The sequence below is a fragment of the Felis catus genome, chromosome B4, assembly GCF_018350175.1.
Source record: "Felis catus isolate Fca126 chromosome B4, F.catus_Fca126_mat1.0, whole genome shotgun sequence".
Lineage (NCBI taxonomy): Eukaryota > Metazoa > Chordata > Mammalia > Carnivora > Felidae > Felis > Felis catus.
In genome coordinates, this window is record NC_058374.1 from 83,542,874 (window position 1) to 83,561,538 (window position 18,665).

General features: G+C 60.4%; 1 protein-coding gene across 2 annotated transcripts in view; it reads left to right on the plus strand.

The window, feature by feature from the left end:
- The window catches only part of LRP1 (LDL receptor related protein 1), an 81,386-nt gene extending 63,845 nt beyond the window's left edge, over window positions 1-17,541 (plus strand). For both annotated transcript variants that reach the window (XM_019835109.2, XM_003988931.5), the window contains 39 exons: window positions 20-136; window positions 316-444; window positions 718-840; window positions 935-1,075; window positions 1,156-1,346; window positions 2,113-2,296; window positions 2,401-2,486; window positions 2,661-2,780; window positions 3,306-3,493; window positions 3,629-3,834; window positions 4,577-4,765; window positions 5,323-5,471; window positions 5,897-5,990; window positions 6,111-6,227; window positions 6,477-6,596; window positions 6,937-7,059; window positions 7,214-7,339; window positions 7,753-7,869; window positions 8,546-8,652; window positions 8,757-8,889; window positions 9,743-9,862; window positions 9,975-10,097; window positions 10,445-10,585; window positions 10,696-10,830; window positions 10,903-11,022; window positions 11,943-12,211; window positions 12,762-12,940; window positions 13,437-13,543; window positions 13,791-13,907; window positions 14,368-14,544; window positions 14,691-14,831; window positions 14,934-15,107; window positions 15,378-15,539; window positions 15,956-16,130; window positions 16,313-16,414; window positions 16,566-16,630; window positions 16,740-16,830; window positions 16,929-17,073; window positions 17,242-17,541. In XM_019835109.2, the coding sequence (XP_019690668.2) occupies window positions 20-136; window positions 316-444; window positions 718-840; window positions 935-1,075; window positions 1,156-1,346; window positions 2,113-2,296; window positions 2,401-2,486; window positions 2,661-2,780; window positions 3,306-3,493; window positions 3,629-3,834; window positions 4,577-4,765; window positions 5,323-5,471; window positions 5,897-5,990; window positions 6,111-6,227; window positions 6,477-6,596; window positions 6,937-7,059; window positions 7,214-7,339; window positions 7,753-7,869; window positions 8,546-8,652; window positions 8,757-8,889; window positions 9,743-9,862; window positions 9,975-10,097; window positions 10,445-10,585; window positions 10,696-10,830; window positions 10,903-11,022; window positions 11,943-12,211; window positions 12,762-12,940; window positions 13,437-13,543; window positions 13,791-13,907; window positions 14,368-14,544; window positions 14,691-14,831; window positions 14,934-15,107; window positions 15,378-15,539; window positions 15,956-16,130; window positions 16,313-16,414; window positions 16,566-16,630; window positions 16,740-16,830; window positions 16,929-17,073; window positions 17,242-17,382 (5,444 nt within the window). In that variant the 3' untranslated portion in view covers window positions 17,383-17,541. The remainder of the gene's footprint in view (window positions 1-19; window positions 137-315; window positions 445-717; window positions 841-934; window positions 1,076-1,155; window positions 1,347-2,112; window positions 2,297-2,400; window positions 2,487-2,660; window positions 2,781-3,305; window positions 3,494-3,628; window positions 3,835-4,576; window positions 4,766-5,322; window positions 5,472-5,896; window positions 5,991-6,110; window positions 6,228-6,476; window positions 6,597-6,936; window positions 7,060-7,213; window positions 7,340-7,752; window positions 7,870-8,545; window positions 8,653-8,756; window positions 8,890-9,742; window positions 9,863-9,974; window positions 10,098-10,444; window positions 10,586-10,695; window positions 10,831-10,902; window positions 11,023-11,942; window positions 12,212-12,761; window positions 12,941-13,436; window positions 13,544-13,790; window positions 13,908-14,367; window positions 14,545-14,690; window positions 14,832-14,933; window positions 15,108-15,377; window positions 15,540-15,955; window positions 16,131-16,312; window positions 16,415-16,565; window positions 16,631-16,739; window positions 16,831-16,928; window positions 17,074-17,241) is intronic.
- The last annotated feature ends 1,124 nt before the right edge of the window (window positions 17,542-18,665 follow it).

An 18,665-nucleotide genomic window follows, 5' to 3' on the forward strand; every position in this document is an offset into this window, starting at 1 on the left:
TGGCTTCCAACTGCCCCAGACAAGTTCTGCTCGGAGGCCCAGTTTGAGTGCCAGAACCATCGGTGCATCTCCAAGCAGTGGCTATGTGATGGCAGTGATGACTGCGGAGATGGCTCAGATGAGGCGGCTCACTGTGGTGAGAGGTGGCTGGGATCGGGTCGGGGAGGTGCTCCCGGGAGGGACAGAGCCCCCCCATGCCACCCGCACGTGCACATGCCCTACTACGGGAGGGATGGACGGCACAGTGGTGGGAATGTCACCCCCGCTGCCCGGCCCGCTGTGCCTGCTCCCAGCGGCTCCCTGTTCCCCCCACAGAAGGCAAGACGTGCGGCCCCTCCTCCTTCTCCTGCCCGGGCACCCATGTGTGTGTCCCCGAGCGCTGGCTCTGTGATGGTGACAAGGACTGTGCTGACGGTGCCGACGAGAGCATCGCGGCCGGCTGCTGTGAGTGGCAGGGGCCATGAGGAGTGGGGCGGGCAGCAAGCAGCCACAGTCTCTCTTTGCAGTAGGGAAAACTGAAATCAAGGAGAGGAAGTGCTTCAGCAGGGGTCCCTCGGGCAGTCAGTGGCAGAGCCCTGTCTACAACCCACATGGGTGTCTGGACCCTCCATCCAGTGCTCTCTGTCCACTCTGCCACTCAGACCCCACCAAGGTCCCGTGTGACAGTCATCAGCTAGTCGGGGGGAGCTGAGGGGCCATGTCTGTCTCTGTCCGTAGTGTACAACAGCACCTGTGATGACCGCGAGTTCATGTGCCAAAATCGCCAGTGCATCCCTAAGCATTTCGTGTGTGACCATGACCGTGACTGTGCCGATGGCTCCGACGAGTCCCCTGAGTGTGGTGAGCCTGGGGCCTCCCTGGGGGTGGCACCAGGGGTGCGCCCTGCCCTCCCTACGCCCAAGCTCCCAAACTCACCCGGCCCCTCCTCCCCCAGAGTACCCAACGTGCGGCCCCAACGAGTTCCGCTGTGCCAATGGGCGCTGTCTGAGCTCCCGCCAGTGGGAGTGCGATGGGGAAAATGACTGCCACGACCAGAGCGACGAGGCCCCCAAGAACCCGCACTGCACCAGCCCAGGTGGGCCCGACGCACGGCCCCCTCCCCACCCTCCATCCCTGGCTCAATGGCCCCCTGACCTGCCCCCCCACCCCCTGCAGAGCACAAGTGCAACGCCTCCTCGCAGTTCCTGTGCAGCAGCGGGCGCTGTGTGGCCGAGGCGCTGCTCTGCAACGGCCAAGATGACTGTGGTGACGGCTCGGATGAGCGTGGCTGCCACGTCAACGAGTGTCTCAGCCGCAAGCTCAGTGGCTGCAGCCAGGACTGCGAGGACCTCAAGATTGGCTTCAAGGTGTGCCCCACCCCGGAGTGGGAGCTTCCACTCGCCCAAGGCTGGCGGGAGCTCCTTTCTCCACCCCTTGTCCGTTCATTGGTTCGTGCATTCAACAAGGGCTCATTCAGCACCTACTCTGCCAGGCAGTGCTCTGGGCACTTGGGGACACAGCAGAGGAACAAAATCAAAACCTTTACTTGGTTGGGTTCTGCATCCCCTTGGAAAGTAGGGCCAGCAAGGGCTATGGGAGAAGGAGGGGTGTGCAGATGTCAGGCAGGCACCGAAGTCCAGGTGTGCAGGCCAAGGGAGAGGCCAGACAGGAGCCCAGAATCTGGGAGTTACGAGTCTGGATAGGCTCCCCAATGGAGCGCGTGTAGATGGCCTGTGCTCAGCCACACCAGTGGCAGGGAGGTGATGGGGGACTGGCAGAGGAGCCTGAGAAGGGGCAGCCGTTGGCGTGGGAGAAGAGCCGTGTGAGGAAAACCTTGGAGGAGGCGCACCACCAGCTCTGTCAGATAATGCTCACAGGTCACATAAGATGAGGCCTGAGCATCGACCTCTGGGGACAGAAACCGGGTGGTCATCGGTCACTGCAGTGGTTTAGCTGAAGTGAGAGCCAGATGGCTCAGTATCTGTTTGCTGCCTGCCTCCTGCCCCTCAAGGCTGGGCTTCCCCAGCGGAGCCAGCCAGCCCCCAGGGGTGGAGGGAACCAGAGCTCCAGGCTCCGGGGCGGGAGGCTCCGACCACAGCCCCTTCCCCAGCCCAAGGCTCCCTGTGCCTGCAGTGCCGCTGCCGCCCCGGCTTCCGCCTGAAGGATGATGGCCGGACGTGTGCCGATGTGGATGAGTGCAGCTCGACCTTCCCCTGCAGCCAGCGCTGCATCAACACGCACGGCAGCTACAAGTGTCTGTGTGTAGAGGGCTACGCCCCCCGAGGCGGCGACCCCCACAGCTGCAAAGCGGTGACTGGTGAGACGGGCACGTGGAGGGGGTCAGATGGCTCAGGCAGCTGGGGACCGGGGGTGCCAGAACATGCCCCAGCTGGCAGCTGAACCAGGACGCTCTGTCTCCAGATGAAGAGCCATTCCTGATCTTTGCCAACCGGTACTACCTGCGCAAGCTCAACCTGGACGGCTCCAACTACACGCTGTTGAAGCAGGTGCCAGAGCCGGCCCTCCTCACCCCCACACCTGTCCCCAGGCCCGGAGCTATCTTCCCTTCCCCGCCCAGCCCCCTCATCCTCCCCACTTGGGCCCATGTTCGTCACCTCCTACTCACTCCTCCAGCCACCGGCGTCCTGACTCTGTAGTCATCCCCCACCCCCCACATCCAGGGCCTGAACAATGCCGTCGCCTTGGACTTTGACTACCGAGAGCAGATGATTTACTGGACAGACGTGACAACCCAGGGCAGCATGATCCGAAGGATGCACCTTAACGGAAGCAATGTGCAGGTGAGGCCAGGGGCAGCCCACTCCTCAGCAGACAAACTAGGCATCGGGGGCCAGAGATCCAGCCGCAGGGTCCCTCCCCAGAGGGCTCGCTGTGTTTCAAGGCCATCTCCCCTTCACCCATGGCATCCCACTGAATTATTTCCTCCTCTTCCTTCCCCACGAAGTCACTGCCTAACTCTGCTTGTCCTGGCTTCTTCCTTTCCTCCAAGCTCAGAGAGGGAGGTCTAGGAGATTCCTCCTGCTTTTCCCTCATTATCAGTAGCTTCCCCCTTATGGCTGCCCTCTCTTAAATTCACGCCCCTAGGCACTTTGGGGTTTGGGGTGCGGTAGCTGTCCTCTGGAGACCCCTCTCCTATAGCCTCAGCTGACACTAGGCCTGGGCCTGGGCATTTTCCATCCATTGTCCTCCCTGCAAGCTGGGGGAGGAAGCTGTACTTCACACTTGGGGGTTGCTGGGCCCCCAGAGAGACTGAGGGTCGTACCCCTGGTCATCCAGAGCTCTTCTTTCCCTGCCTCTGCCCACAGGTGCTGCACCGGACAGGCCTCAGCAACCCTGACGGGCTGGCTGTGGACTGGGTGGGTGGCAACCTGTACTGGTGCGACAAAGGTCGGGACACCATCGAAGTGTCAAAGCTCAACGGGGCCTACCGGACGGTGCTGGTCAGCTCTGGCCTCCGTGAGCCCAGAGCTCTGGTGGTGGACGTGCAGAATGGGTACGAGGGCAAGGAGGGTTGGGGGAGCCCCTGAAGCAAGCAGTATGCTCAGGCATCCAGGCCCAGCCTCCCTGCAGGCTCTTGGTGGGACCAGTCGCTGGATCTCTTGGGGCTCACTGCCCACCCACCTGCCAGGTACCTGTACTGGACAGACTGGGGTGACCACTCACTGATCGGCCGGATAGGCATGGATGGGTCTGGCCGTAGTGTCATCGTGGACACCAAGATCACGTGGCCCAACGGCCTGACACTGGACTACGTCACCGAGCGCATCTACTGGGCTGATGCCCGTGAGGACTACATCGAGTTTGCCAGCCTGGATGGCTCTAATCGCCACGTCGGTCAGTGTGCCAGTGAGGCTGCCTGGGCACAGCAGCTCTGGGGGTCGGGGGTGGGGTCTGGAGCTACAGAGGATCAGGCCTTTGGGGCAAGAATAAGGTTAAAAGTTTGGGGCGCCTGGGTGGCGCAGTCGGTTAAGCGTCCGACTTCAGCCAGGTCACGATCTCGCGGTCTGTGAGTTCGAGCCCCGCGTTAGGCTCTGGGCTGATGGCTCAGAGCCTGGAGACTGTTTCTGATTCTGTGTCTCCCTCTCTCTCTGCCCCTCCCCCGTTCATGCTCTGTCTCTCTCTGTCCCAAAAATAAATAAACGTTGAAAAAAAAATTAAAAAAAAAAAAAAGTCAGACAGCATGGTCTGAGAATGGGGATCTCCCCAGGGGAATGGGGATCCAGAGCACCCCGATGTACGCCCCCTGGACAAGCCCAGGCATGAGGCCACCATCTGAAGGAGAAAGAGAAGTTACTTCTCATGCACAGTTCGGGGCCCCGAGAAAGACAGGAGTAGGATGCCTGGGGTTGGGATGCTTCGGCACAGGGCATCCTCTAATATTACAGAGCAGGAACCTGCTGTCAGAAAGGCCTGAGTTTTAGTTCCAGCTTTGCCACTTAGCTGTGCGACCTTGGGAAGCCACTTAACCATCTGGAACGGGGGCTGGCGCCCACCTCACAGGGTTATTGTAGGGTTAAGGATGTCCAGTAGGGAAGGCGCTAACCGGCTGCTGGGCCCGTTCCCTCCCCGTCTGCAGTGCTGAGCCAGGACATCCCACACATCTTCGCACTGACCCTGTTTGAGGACTACGTGTACTGGACTGACTGGGAGACAAAGTCCATCAACCGAGCCCACAAGACCACGGGCACCAACAAGACACTCCTCATCAGCACCCTGCACCGGCCCATGGACTTGCATGTCTTCCACGCCCTGCGCCAGCCAGATGGTGAGCAGTCAAGGCGTGGGAGCCAGCAAAGAGTGAGCCTGGCATGGGGGGCCCCCGGGGAAGGATATGGCCCAGCAGGATTGGTTCTTCTCTAGCACTGCCTGAGCAGTGCTTGCCAGACACTGGGAAATTAGGGAGGCTATCGACAGGCTCTCAGGAGCTGCAGCCCAGCCTGGGTCCATCCCAGGAGTCTTGTAGCAGCAAGTCCCTGAGGCCAGTCCAGGTGCGGACCGCCCAGGCAGGACCCCAAAGGCAGGAGGGCCGTACCCGAGGGAGGGCACAGGTGAGGCAGCATATGAGGCTGCAGGGCTGGCCTGATCCTGGGACCTCAAGAAGAGTCGTCTCCCTTCTCTGGCTTCAGCTCCTTCCTAAAGGAGTAGGATTTGGATCTGTCCTGCCTCTGCCCAGAATAGAGTGGGCTAGGCAGCCTTCAGAAGACCAGAAAATGTGGCATCAGTGAGTGCCGCCCTCATTCTGCCAGAGGGCAGTGGCTCAGGGGGCCCTGACCCATATACTGGGTCCAGTCGGCTGCCCGTTAGCCACTTTCTCTCTGGCAGTGCCCAATCATCCATGCAAGGTCAACAATGGCGGCTGCAGCAACCTGTGCCTCCTGTCCCCCGGTGGGGGCCACAAATGTGCCTGTCCTACCAACTTCTACCTGGGCAGCGATGGGCGCACCTGTGTGTCCAACTGCACAGCAAGTCAGGTGAGGCTCTTCCCCTTGACCCCCATTCACCAATGCCTCGTTCCCCCAACCTCCACTCCTCCTCGGACCCCAACACCCGCTCTAATGTCCTCACGCATCTGGTTTTCCCACGCTAACACCCCCACATTTCTTGCCTACCTCTTGTCTCCCCACAGCAATATTTTTATACCTGTCACCTCACACAAACACCCCCACACCCTAACCCTGACCCTCCCTTACCAGCACCCCCCACCCTGACCCCCACACAGATACCCCATCACCTGGCCTTCCCGCACTCATCATATCCCAACCTTCCATCCAGCTCAGCACCTCCACAAATTACCCTGGTCCTCCCGCTTCTTTGAAACATCGCAGCCCCCCAAAAGAAAGTCTCCTGAGTTTCCCCAGACCCCCACCAACCCCTCTTGCCCCCACCTGCCCTCCAGTTTGTGTGCAAGAACGACAAGTGCATCCCCTTCTGGTGGAAATGTGACACAGAGGACGACTGTGGGGACCACTCAGACGAGCCCCCGGACTGTCGTAAGTGCCCAGAGCAGGGGTGGCAAGAGGGTCCTGCACCGGGGGCAGCCTGACTCTCCAGGCTCTGAGTGGCCATGCCCAGCCCCAGCCTTTCTGACTCTGCGGCTCCCCTCCTGGCAGCCGAATTCAAGTGCCGCCCAGGACAGTTCCAGTGCTCAACAGGCATCTGCACGAACCCTGCCTTCATCTGTGACGGGGACAACGACTGCCAGGACAACAGTGACGAGGCCAACTGCGGTAAAGGGCTGCCCAGCCACTGTCTGCCCTCCTCCCTCCCCCTTTCTCCTTCCCCGGAACTTGGAGGTTTCCTACTAAACTCCAAGGACAAGGAAGCTCAGCCCACAGCAGCCTCCTCTCCAGGCTGGACTCCTGCTGCTTTAGGCCCTGAACCTGCATGCTCCCACTGAGGGGATGAGGTGCCCCCTCGCTGCTCCTGAATCCTCTACCCCCCATTAGTTACCTCACCCTCCTCCCTACCTCCCACAGATATCCACGTCTGCTTGCCCAGTCAGTTCAAGTGCACCAACACCAACCGTTGCATCCCCGGCATCTTCCGTTGCAATGGGCAGGACAACTGTGGAGACGGGGAGGACGAGAGGGACTGCCGTGAGTGCCCGGGGCTGTGGGCAGGGAGCGGGGTGGCGGGGAAACAGACACAGAAACACACTGCACACTGAAGTCTACCCACCGCTTCTCTGGGCCATGTGGCTGTCAAGTAATGTTATTAGATGGGTGACATAAATTATACAGGGTGTGACTTGGTTTGCTGGGAAAAGGTGCAGATTCAGAAAACAAAAAGCACCAAAATTGGAGATAAACTGTCCCTTTCTCCTAAGAAATTTCTGGTGGGACCAGGGCCAGGGCTTGGAAGAGGGAGAAGATGGTGATCTCAAACTGTGGTGGGGGAAAAATGGGCAGGTCCTCATTCTCTCCCCCTACCCTGCAGCCGAAGTGACCTGTGCCCCCAACCAGTTCCAGTGCTCCATCACCAAGCGCTGCATCCCCCGAGTCTGGGTCTGTGACCGGGACAACGACTGCGTGGATGGCAGCGATGAGCCTGCCAACTGCAGTGAGTTGCCTGGTGCCCCCAGAGCCCACCTTCCCTCCACTGCGTCTGCTGTTCCCACCTCATCCCCACCCCAGGCGACCAGCGGCCACTGCCTTGCCCTCCCGGCGCGCTCCTGCAAGGATCCTCCCCCTCACCACCAGCCGCCCCCTTGCAGCCCAGATGACCTGTGGAGTGGATGAGTTCCGCTGCAAGGACTCCGGCCGCTGTATCCCCGCTCGCTGGAAGTGTGATGGAGAGGACGACTGTGGGGACGGCTCCGACGAGCCAAAGGAGGAGTGTGGTGAGCTTCCCCAGACCCCGCTCTCAGGGGAAGGCATCCGGCCTGGACAGGACTCAGGCCACCTGCTGACTGGGGCTCAAGCTGCCTGGTACTCAGCTTCCCGTGCCCACCATCCCCTGCCTGATTCCCCGTCCCTGCCTCCACCGGCACTTCCTCGGCACATACCCGCGCAGAATCTTCTCTGCCCGCCTAACAGAGGGGGCTCCGTTAATCCCCTCCCCCAAGCAGCTCCTCCCACTCGTGTGCCGCCAGGCCCCATAACCTCCTCGAATCTCAGAACACTGCTTGGCCTCCCCCCGCTGATCTTTCTCCCACTCCTGGCCATCCTGCCCATGCCTGTCTGAAACCCTCGGGCCTGTCCCCGCTCTGTCCCTGACTGCCCCGATGTTTGCCTCCCAATCTTGCCTCCCCAGACGAGCGCACCTGTGAGCCCTACCAGTTCCGCTGCAAGAACAACCGTTGCGTGCCAGGGCGCTGGCAGTGCGATTATGACAACGACTGTGGGGATAACTCAGACGAGGAGAGCTGCAGTATGTCCCCCCACCCCCCGCCCTGCCCCACCCCCACAGACCTGGGGCTCCTCCCTTCTCAGCACCCCTGTCCCCACCAGGCTGGCCGGTGCAGGTGGCTGCCTCCCAGGGCTGGGGGTCAGGTGCCCCCTCCCTGTTCACCCCACCCCACCCCACTCCATGTCGTGTATTTGAGTTTGTGCCATTTCACCTCATCTCATGTTTCTCTCCATTTTCACACTGTCCTCTTGGGGTTGCAGAGGTAGGTGTCTCTGATGTGCCCCTGCTCCCACCACACCCCCTGCCACTGCCCCAGAGCCCACCCGTCCGTCCCCGTGCTGTGCCTCAGCCCATCATCCTTTACTGGCCTCTCCCTAAACCCTGGTGCTTGTCTTAGTGGTCTTGTCCCTCTCCTGTTCCCCTCGACCCCCCGCACACAGTCTGTCCCGAGGGCAGAGCCAGGGACCCATGCCCTCTCTCGTGTGTCTGCCCCAGAGGGGTAAGTGTGAGCCCCCTCTGTACCCAGCTGATCCCATGAGGGCAGCCAGTTGGCTGGTGTGGTCATTATGCCAGTCAACTGTGGCTTTCAGGGACACAAGGACGGGTGGTATTGTTCTGCCAAGGGCTGGAGACACTCCAAGGGCCGAGTCCCTGTGCCCACCCTCCTGGGGCATGTTTCTCCCCTGTCCTTCTCCAGCCCCTCGGCCCTGCTCTGAGAGTGAGTTCTCCTGTGCCAATGGCCGCTGCATTGCTGGGCGCTGGAAATGCGATGGGGACCATGACTGTGCAGATGGCTCAGACGAGGTGTGTAGGGAGAGGAGAAGGAGGGAGGGATGGCCTCAGAAGAATCAGGACAGAGCTACAGGGGTGCCCCGATCTGACCAGGATGCTTGCTCCTGTGCCCGCAGAAAGACTGCACCCCCCGCTGTGACATGGACCAGTTCCAGTGCAAGAGTGGTCACTGCATCCCTCTGCGCTGGCGCTGTGATGCGGATGCCGACTGCATGGACGGCAGTGATGAGGAAGCCTGTGGCACTGGCGGTGAGGCCCTGCCACCACCCCCCACCCCACCATGTGGCCCAGTCATTCACCTCATTCTTTGTCTTCTGTAGTCATTGTTCATACAAAAAATATTTCTTAAGCACCTGCCATGTGTCAGGCACCATTCTAGGCGTTGGGGATATAGCAGTGAACAACACACAGGGCCTCTGGGTACACGTTGGGACAGGTTGTTCCCTCCACAACGGCACTTAGTCAAGGGGCCAATTGGACCAAAATCCAGCAGAAACCTGTTGGCTGTGTCCACCCAGACTCCACCCCACAAGTTCCTACAGGGCAATCGGCTGCCCTGACAAACAAAGTCCTTGTTCACTTTGCTTTCCGGGAGCAACGAGACAGTGCCTGCCCCTGGCTAACCTGGCTGGGCTCAGTGGCCCGAGGCCACACTGTGAAGCTTGGGTAAGGGAAGCCTGGGGCTTAGAGCAGAGACCCACCCAACAATGAGGACAGACTTCCTGGCTCTGCCTTGATAGTCTGGAACCTGGGTCTCCTGACTCCCAGCCCAGTGCTCCTCCTTTCTGCCTGCCATGAACTGCAGAAGGCCCCAGTGCCCTGCCACAACCACTAGAGAAAGAGGGCATTCTTGGCCTCTCTGTACACACTTCCCCAAAAAGGCCTCTTCTCCCCTAAATACCAGAGGAGGCAGTTCTGCTCAGCTGCCCAGCAGGTATAAAGGTAGGAGACCTCGGTTCATTCTGGTTGTACCACTGCTTGCCTGGTGACCCCTCTGGGCCACCTCCTGTGGTGGGAAGGGCCTGGGCAAGATCCTGCCCCCCAGCAGCCAGCCTGGGGCTCAGGGCTCATTTTTGGCTCTTTGCACGCCCCCGGCGCCCAGTGCGGACCTGCCCCCTGGACGAGTTCCAGTGCAACAACACGCTGTGCAAGCCGCTGGCGTGGAAGTGCGATGGCGAGGACGACTGCGGGGACAATTCAGACGAAAACCCGGAGGAGTGCGGTGAGGCTGGGGGGGCGGGGCCCAGGGCGGGGGGCGGGGCTCTCATGCTCCCCGGGCGCTGCAGGCCCGCCCCCAAGGCTGATTCTGGCTCTGTCCCCTCCCACCCCTGCAGCCAGGTTTGTGTGCCCTCCTAACCGGCCCTTCCGTTGCAAGAACGACCGCGTCTGCCTGTGGATCGGGCGCCAATGCGATGGCACCGACAACTGCGGGGATGGGACTGATGAGGAGGACTGTGGTGAGCAGGGGGCCAGTGGAAGCAGCCTGGCGGGGCGGGGGCGATAGTTTGGGTACTGCACAGTGGGTGGCGGCGGGCCAGGTGGAAACTCGGTGGGGGTGGGGGGGGAGTAGTATCCATTGTGGGGAGTCTGGGGGCCCTTCCTTGGGAGAGAGAGGCTTCTGAGGAAGGCAGGGAGGCTGCCCGGTGCCCTAGGTCTTGAGGTGGAGCATCCCCTGAAGCTTGACAAACAGCCCCGGAAACAGTGGGGGGCGGGGGGGTTGGGAGGGGGCTGGGGGAGGAGGGGGTGCTGTGGGAGGAGGCCCCGGGGTGGTGAATTCCAGATCTGAAGCCCCCACCTTCCCCAGAGCCCCCCACGGCCCAGACCCCCCACTGCAAAGACAAGAAGGAGTTTCTGTGCCGGAACCAGCGCTGCCTGTCCTCCTCGCTGCGCTGCAACATGTTCGATGACTGCGGGGACGGCTCTGATGAGGAGGACTGCAGCATCGGTGAGCCCTGCGTGCTAAGGAGCTGGCGGCGGGGGGCCTGCGGAGGGCCAGAGAACCCAGGCCCAAGCCCAGGTGGCTCAGGAGAGAGGGCCCACTCTTGTCCCCCACAGACCCCAAGCTGACCAGCTGCACCACCAACGCCAGCATCTGCGGGGATGAGGCACGCTGCGTGCGCACCGAGAAAGCCGCCTACTGCGCCTGCCGCTCGGGTTTCCACACTGTGCCAGGCCAGCCCGGATGCCAAGGTAAGAAGGCGGGACTCAGAGGGGGCGGGAAGAAACCCGGGACTCTCCGTGACCCTCCCCTGTAACCCTCAGACATCAATGAGTGCCTGCGCTTCGGCACCTGCTCACAGCTCTGCAACAACACTAAGGGTGGCCACCTCTGCAGCTGCGCCCGCAACTTCATGAAGACTCACAACACCTGCAAGGCCGAAGGTACCAGCCTACCAGCCGGAAGAGGACAGAAAGAGTGGGTGGGGCTATGCAACACCAGAGTGTAAATGGGGCTAACGTGGATGGACGTGCTCCCCTTGGCACACCCATGCCCAGGCGCAGGAGCCCAGACCCACGGGCCCAGCTGCCAGCAGCACAGAGGCTGGCATCAGTGCACGGGGTGCTGGTTGGGGAGCTGGTTTATCTGGAGAAGTCTGGGGTGGGGGCAACATATCCATATCCCACATGTGCCTCTTCACCCGCCACTCCCAGGAGGAGAGCACACAGACACGCATCACCACACAATCACGTTGTAGCTAGCCCCTTTGCTTCTTATTTTCAGCTTCATTGAGATATAATTGACAAAACTGTCAGATATTTAATGTGAACAGGTGATGATTTGATGTATGTACACCTGGTGAAAGGTTTCCCTTCATTGAATTAACACAACTATCATCTCATTCACCTTTTGGGGGGGGTGGGAACATGTATATGCCCAGACGCACACCTGCACCTGCCTGTGTACAGACACCCCCAAACACCCGTGCACACACATCCATGTGCACACGAGGGCATGTATGAATACACAGCCCCACCACGCACGTCCAGGTGCACTCACGTGCCGGTGCATGCCTACACCCCTCCGTGCCAGTGCACACACACCCCCACATGCACGTGTGCCCACGGGCATATATCAGACAACATGTAGCACAATGTGGTGATGCCAGCCAGTGATAATGAAGAGACAGAAGTCCCTGAGGCTGGAGAGGCAGAGAAGATTTCCTGGAGGAGTGGGTCCTATTGGACCAGCTCAGGGAAGGAGAGGAGGCAGTACATCCCGGCACCAGGCCTGACATCCCCCAGCCCTGGCCTCCTGCCCCTGCCTTTTTCTGCACCTGACACCGGGACTTTTGCCCCTCCAGGCTCTGAGTATCAGGTCCTATACATCGCCGATGACAACGAGATCCGCAGCCTGTTCCCCAGTCACCCCCATTCGGCTTATGAGCAGGCCTTCCAGGGTGACGAGAGTGTCCGCATTGATGCCATGGATGTCCATGTCAAGGCTGGCCGTGTCTATTGGACCAACTGGCACACAGGCACCATCTCTTACCGCAGCCTGCCACCTGCCGCACCTCCCACCACTTCCAACCGCCACCGGCGACAGATTGACCGGGGTGTCACCCACCTCAATGTGAGCACCCCACCCGGGATGGGATCTCCACAGATTGGATGGGAAGACTGCAAAGAGCAAAGGGTTCAGAGCAGGGTTTGAAAAGGACAGTGGAAGGGGGCAAAGGGTGAGACTGACGGGCAAAGGCATTCGGGATTATGTTGTGGGCACGACAGGTGGACAGAGCAATGAGAATTATCAGTAGCTGGCTCTGCCACATTGCAGCCCAAGGTGGCAGGGTACGATGGACACACTGGCCTTCAGCATCAGAGCCACGTTCAGTTCCTGATTGTCACCGCCATCCACTGTGTCAGTCTCAGCCACCTATTTGACCTCTTTGGGCCTTTGTTCCTCAGTAGAGCGAGGTAATAATATCTCATCCAGCAGAACATGTGAAAACTCTAGGTATGGCCCATGAGGTAAGTGTCCATTGAACCTCTTCAAAATCAGAGAACCGGCTCCCGATCTGGGATGACTTTTTAACAGGGACGAGCTGGCAGGTGCAGGTGGGGATAATGGGCAGGAAGACAAAAGGTGGTAGCCCCTGACATTATCACCCTCCCCCATTCAGATCTCAGGGCTCAAGATGCCACGGGGCATCGCCGTCGACTGGGTGGCCGGGAACGTGTACTGGACTGACTCAGGCCGAGATGTGATCGAGGTGGCGCAAATGAAGGGCGAGAACCGCAAGACGCTCATCTCGGGCATGATCGACGAGCCGCACGCCATTGTGGTGGACCCACTGAGAGGGTATGCGGGGGTCCCGGGGGGAAGGCCAGGGAAGCCTCTGGGGCAGCCCAGCATCCCCAGGTGCGTCCCTCCCCTTCCAGACCACCCTGGGGTCGGAGTCCTCCTCCAGCCCTTGGGCCTTCAGGCCACCTCCATCTTTGGTGCTCCCCGGTGCCGCCTTTGCCCAGAATCCCCAGCTGGCCTGCTCAGGCAGGGACCTGCCCTCCACTTGCCTGGCCATCATGTGCAGCCAAGTTTGGGCTGCTTGTTTGCTCCAGGGGGCAGCTCTGCCCACTTTGATGTCTCTGGATTGGCACCTTGTAGTTTTAGAGTAAAAGATCCTTAACCTGATCAGGGACCTGACTCCCCTCGTTCTCTCTGGAGGAGGTAGACAGAACACTCTCCTCCCAATACCCAGCAGTCCCTATGCCCAAGCCACAACCTGGTGGCCCATCTTGCTCAGCCTGCTCTGGCAGCCCTCAGGTCCTACCCATGCTCAATTCTTCTCCTTCCCCAGCACCATGTACTGGTCAGACTGGGGGAATCACCCCAAAATTGAGACGGCAGCAATGGACGGGACCCTTCGGGAGACACTGGTACAGGACAACATCCAATGGCCTACAGGTCCGTGGAGGCAGGGGCAAGGGGTGTGGGAGGGGTGGGTTTGCTGAGCCTGAGGTCACGTTAAAGCTTGGAGGAGAAGGGGCTTGGACTGGGATGGGCAATGAGTTATGGAGGCTTTTTCTAGAAGTGACTGGGAGTGGTCATGGGAACAGGGTAGAGCTGTCCCAAACATGGAGACACTTCTGCTTTTCCTCGAGCCTGGGGTGGCAGAGGCTGGGCCTTCACGGTGCTCTCTGCCTCCCCTCAGGCCTAGCTGTGGATTATCACAATGAAAGGCTGTACTGGGCAGATGCCAAGCTCTCGGTCATCGGCAGCATCCGGCTCAATGGCACGGACCCCATCGTGGCTGCTGACAGCAAACGAGGTCAGCATCCTAGAGCAGCCTCAGCCAGCGCTGCCCTCGGGCCTCTTGTCCTCCCCACTGAGTCCAAAGGCCTCACCCAGCACCTGCCATCCTCCTCATCCTGGCCCCCAACAGTCCTACAGTGCCTTCCAGGCCTACCCCCACTGGACTCCCTGTGTACCAGCCCTGCACCCTCTGGCCCACTTGCCCATTCATTCATTCTACCAATGACATTGAGTTGCATGGAAGCAACAGAGGTGGCAGGAGGAGCTTAGTAGATGTGGGGAGAGGGAACAGAAGTCCTTCCTGACCGCAGAAGTCTAGGGCTGATGGGACCTTTTGCCAGTAGTGGCCACAAGAGGTGGAACAGGTTGGGGGGAGTTTTGTTTGGGATGTGTTGAGTTTGAGGTGCCACAGGAGCCCAGGTGTCCTGGAGAGTGACCAGGGCCTGAGTCCCCTCTGAGTCTACCTCCTCCCCCAGGCCTAAGTCACCCCTTCAGCATCGACGTCTTTGAGGATTACATCTACGGCGTCACCTACATTAATAATCGTGTCTTCAAGATTCATAAGTTTGGACACAGCCCCTTGATCAACCTGACAGGGGGCCTGAGCCACGCCTCCGATGTGGTCCTGTACCACCAACACAAACAGCCTGAAGGTAGGCACAGGGGGACAGCCCAGTCTGGGCCCGGGAAGGCCTGGGGGCAGAGTCTCCAGGCTGTAGCCTCGGGTCCTGGGCATTGTGGCGGGGACATTCTGGGTCCACGAGGCTCAGCATCCTCCCACCCCTGCCCACACCTGCAGTGACCAACCCCTGTGACCGCAAGAAGTGTGAGTGGCTCTGCCTGCTGAGCCCCAGCGGGCCCGTCTGCACCTGTCCCAACGGGAAGCGGCTGGACAATGGCACCTGTGTGGCCGTGCCCTCGCCCACGCCACCACCAGATGGTATGCTTGTGCCCCTCCCGGGTCCCCACCCTCTGCCCCGGGACCTTCTTCCCTGAGTTCCCCTCCTCCCCTGGCTCTGTGCCCTGATGGTCCTTCCCGCAGCTCCTCGACCCGGAACCTGTAACCTGCAGTGCTTCAATGGCGGCAGCTGCTTCCTCAATGCACGGAGGCAGCCCAAGTGCCGCTGCCAGCCCCGATACACAGGCGACAAGTGTGAGCTGGACCAGTGCTGGGAGTACTGTCGCAACGGGGGCACCTGCGCTGCCTCCCCCTCTGGTACGGCCTTCAGTTCTCCCGCCAAGACCGCGCCCGGCTCCTCAGCCCCAGCCTCCCGCCTCTCAGCCCACTGGTTCCGCCTGGGGCGGATCCCCAGACCCTGTCCCACCCTGCTCCCCCTCTGTCTCCCCTCCTGCCCGCAACCTACAGCCCCAGTGCCCCCGTTCCTCTGCTGCGTGCCTTCCACCCGGGCCTCCCAGCCCTGGTCCCCTCCAGTGGGGCCGGCGCCTGGGTGGGCCACGGTCCCGCTCACACATCCTCTCCCGCCAGGCATGCCCACGTGCCGCTGCCCCACAGGCTTCACGGGCCCCAAATGCACCCAGCAGGTGTGTGCGGGCTACTGTGCCAACAACAGCACCTGCACCGTCAACCAGGGCAACCAGCCCCAGTGCCGATGCCTACCTGGCTTCCTGGGTGACCGCTGCCAGTACCGTGAGTGAGCCATCCTTGGGCCCCAAGGGAGGGGATGACGGGAGCTCGGGGACCTAGAGCCAAGGGTGATGGTCAAGAGGCAGATTCTGGGGAGGGAAGCCATTCGCAGCTCAAGCAGTCTCTAGATGATCCCCCCCATCCCTGTAGAGGTGTCAGCACACTTCTCCCAAGGTGGTGAGCCCTCTGGCATCAGGATTGTTCAAGCGAAAGCAGTGCCCTGCCAGGCTCTTTGGGGACGTCCTTATACTCTAAACCTGTGACGGGGGAGGGGGGCAGCAGGGGGCTCAGGAGGAGGTGAGAGTCACCTAAAAGACCTAGGAGTCCCCTTAGTGTTTGGCTCCCCCCACCCACCACCTGTGGAGGACCCTCATGAGGGTGGGGCTTGAGGCACCTCCTCTCCCACCCCCCAACCGCAGGGCAGTGCTCCAGCTACTGTGAGAACTTTGGCACGTGCCAGATGGCCGCCGACGGCTCCCGGCAGTGCCGCTGCACCGCCTACTTCGAGGGGCCGAGGTGCGAGGTAAACAAGTGCAGCCGCTGTCTGGATGGAGCCTGTGTGGTCAACAAGCAGAGTGGGGACGTCACCTGCAAGTGAGTGGGGCCTGCCCCCACGGTTCTGCCGGGCCTTGACCCTGCCCTGCCCCGGCCTCACGCTCCCTGGCCTGCCCCCCCCCTGCCCTGCCCCTTCCTTAGCACTTCCGACAGCCCCACCCCTTCCTCAGCACCTCAGACACCCCCTCCCAGTCCACCCAGCCTGTCGTTCCTTCCTGCAGCTGCTCTGATGGCCGGGTGGCCCCCAGCTGTCTGACCTGTGTTGGCCACTGCAGCAATGGTGGTTCCTGTACCATGAACAGCAAAATGATGCCTGAGTGCCAGTGAGTTGGACCTGAGCCTTTCTAAGACCTAGACCATCTCCCCCTCCCCAAATCTGAGCGGGACACTCGGGACCCTGTGGCCCCTCCCAGTCCCCTGGCAGCCATGACTGTGGAGGTCGTGCCTACTCAGCTCTGCCCCTCCCGTCTACAGGTGCCCACCCCACATGGCGGGGCCCCGGTGTGAGGAGCAGGTGGTCAGCCAGCAGCAGCCTGGACGTAGGTGGCAGGGGACGGGGAGACAGAGCTTCAGGGACCTGGAGCAGGGGTATTTGGGCCTCACTTCCCTGAGCCTCTCTGACTCAATTTCCCACCTCCTCCCTTCCAGATATGGCCTCTATCCTCATCCCTCTGCTGTTGTTGCTGCTGGTGCTTCTGGTAGCCGGAGTGGTTTTCTGGTACAAGCGGCGAGTCCGAGGGTGAGTTGTGGAGAGTCTGGAAAATTCTGGCTATTCATTTATCACCCTAACCTTGCCCTCCTATCATCCCTGCCCCCTTACAATCCTGCCTCCCCCAGGGCTAAGGGCTTCCAGCACCAGCGGATGACCAATGGGGCCATGAATGTGGAGATTGGGAACCCCACGTATAAGATGTATGAAGGCGGGGAGCCTGACGACGTAGGGGGCCTACTGGATGCTGACTTTGCACTGGACCCTGACAAGGTGAGCTGGGAGGACAGAGGAGGAGGCTTCCAGGGCAGGGACAAGAGGCTGTGGGTGGGGTGACTGAGGGTACGGAGTCGGATGATGGAATGGAGGCGGGGGAGGTAGGGCGCCTGGGCCACAGATCCCATCCCCTGCGCCCCACCTGAACCCTCTGTCACCTTGCAGCCCACCAACTTCACCAACCCTGTGTATGCCACACTCTACATGGGTGGCCACGGCAGCCGCCACTCCCTGGCCAGCACGGACGAGAAGCGAGAACTCCTGGGCCGGGGTCCTGAGGACGAGATAGGGGACCCCTTGGCATAGGGCCCTGACCACTGGACTCAGCCCAGAGAGCCTCCTGCCCCCTGACAGAGAAGTCCTTCAACGAGCCCCCTCCTGCCCAGCCAGCCCCTCCTCGGCCCTGCCGGGGTGTATAAATGTAAAAATGAAGGAATTACTTTTTATATGTGAGTGAGCAAGTGAGCAAGCGAGCACAGTATTATCTCTCTCCGTTCTCCTCCTTCCTGCCTGCTCCTCAGCACCCCCCTCATGCTGCCTTCAGGGAGGGGGGCAGGGAGGACTCTGGGGGCTCCTGTGGCTCACAGGTACCCACCTCCCACCTTCCACCAAAATGCACCCCCACTGGGAGAGCTGGTGGTGCTGCCCCCCTCCCTGTTCAAGACACTTTGTCAAGGCTCTCCCCTCTCTCGCCCCACCCCCATCTTATCCCTCCCAGCTCTCTGAGGGCCAGTTCTGTGGAGGGAGAGTCCTTTGCTGCCCCTGTCTGGAAGATTTGGCTCTGGCTGAAGTAGCAAGGAAAGGATGGAATTTTTTAGTTCTTGGGGGATGCCATTCGATGCTCCAGCCCCCAACTCTAGGGGCCCCTGAGATGGCCATGCTCAACACCCCTCCCAGACAGGCCCTCCCTCTCTCCAGTGCCCCCACCGCGGCTCCCAGGGCTGGAGACTTTCTTTGGTAAACAGTCCCCCAGCCTCCTCCTCCCTCCCCTGGGGTTGAGGAGGAAGTGGGGCACACCAAGAAAGGGTAAGCGGGCAGCCCCGCTTTGGGGACATGAACGTTTTAATAATTTTTGCTGAATTCCTTTACAACTAAATAACACAGATATTGTTATAAATAAAATTGTAAAAAAAAAAAAAAAGAAAGAAAGAAAAAAGCCATTTGTGTCTACCTATGAGTGTCAGACTCTTGGAGCTGGGCTGTGCTTGCCTGCTTCGGCCACCAGAGGGAGACGTGCTCTGTGCTGGAGGCAGGACTGGAGAGTCTGGTCTTGAGAAGTGCCCTTCTCCCTGAGCTGCCTCCCTCTCCATCTGGCTGGCAGGGGAAGGGGGTGGCACTGGACTTGATGAGGAAGATCTGCTTCTCCTGGCTGTGTGACCTTGGGCCAGTGACTTCACCTTTCTGGATCTTGTATTCCCTGTGACTCTAGGACAGTAACTCCAAAATCTGTTTCTCTGCATTGTCGCTTACAGGGCACCACCAGCCCTACCCAAAACGATCTCCCACAGTGAGAAATCCCACTGTATGAACTGAACACAGTGGGGTTGTCAAGGGCTTTCTGATCCTTCAGGGTGGTCCCACACAGCTCT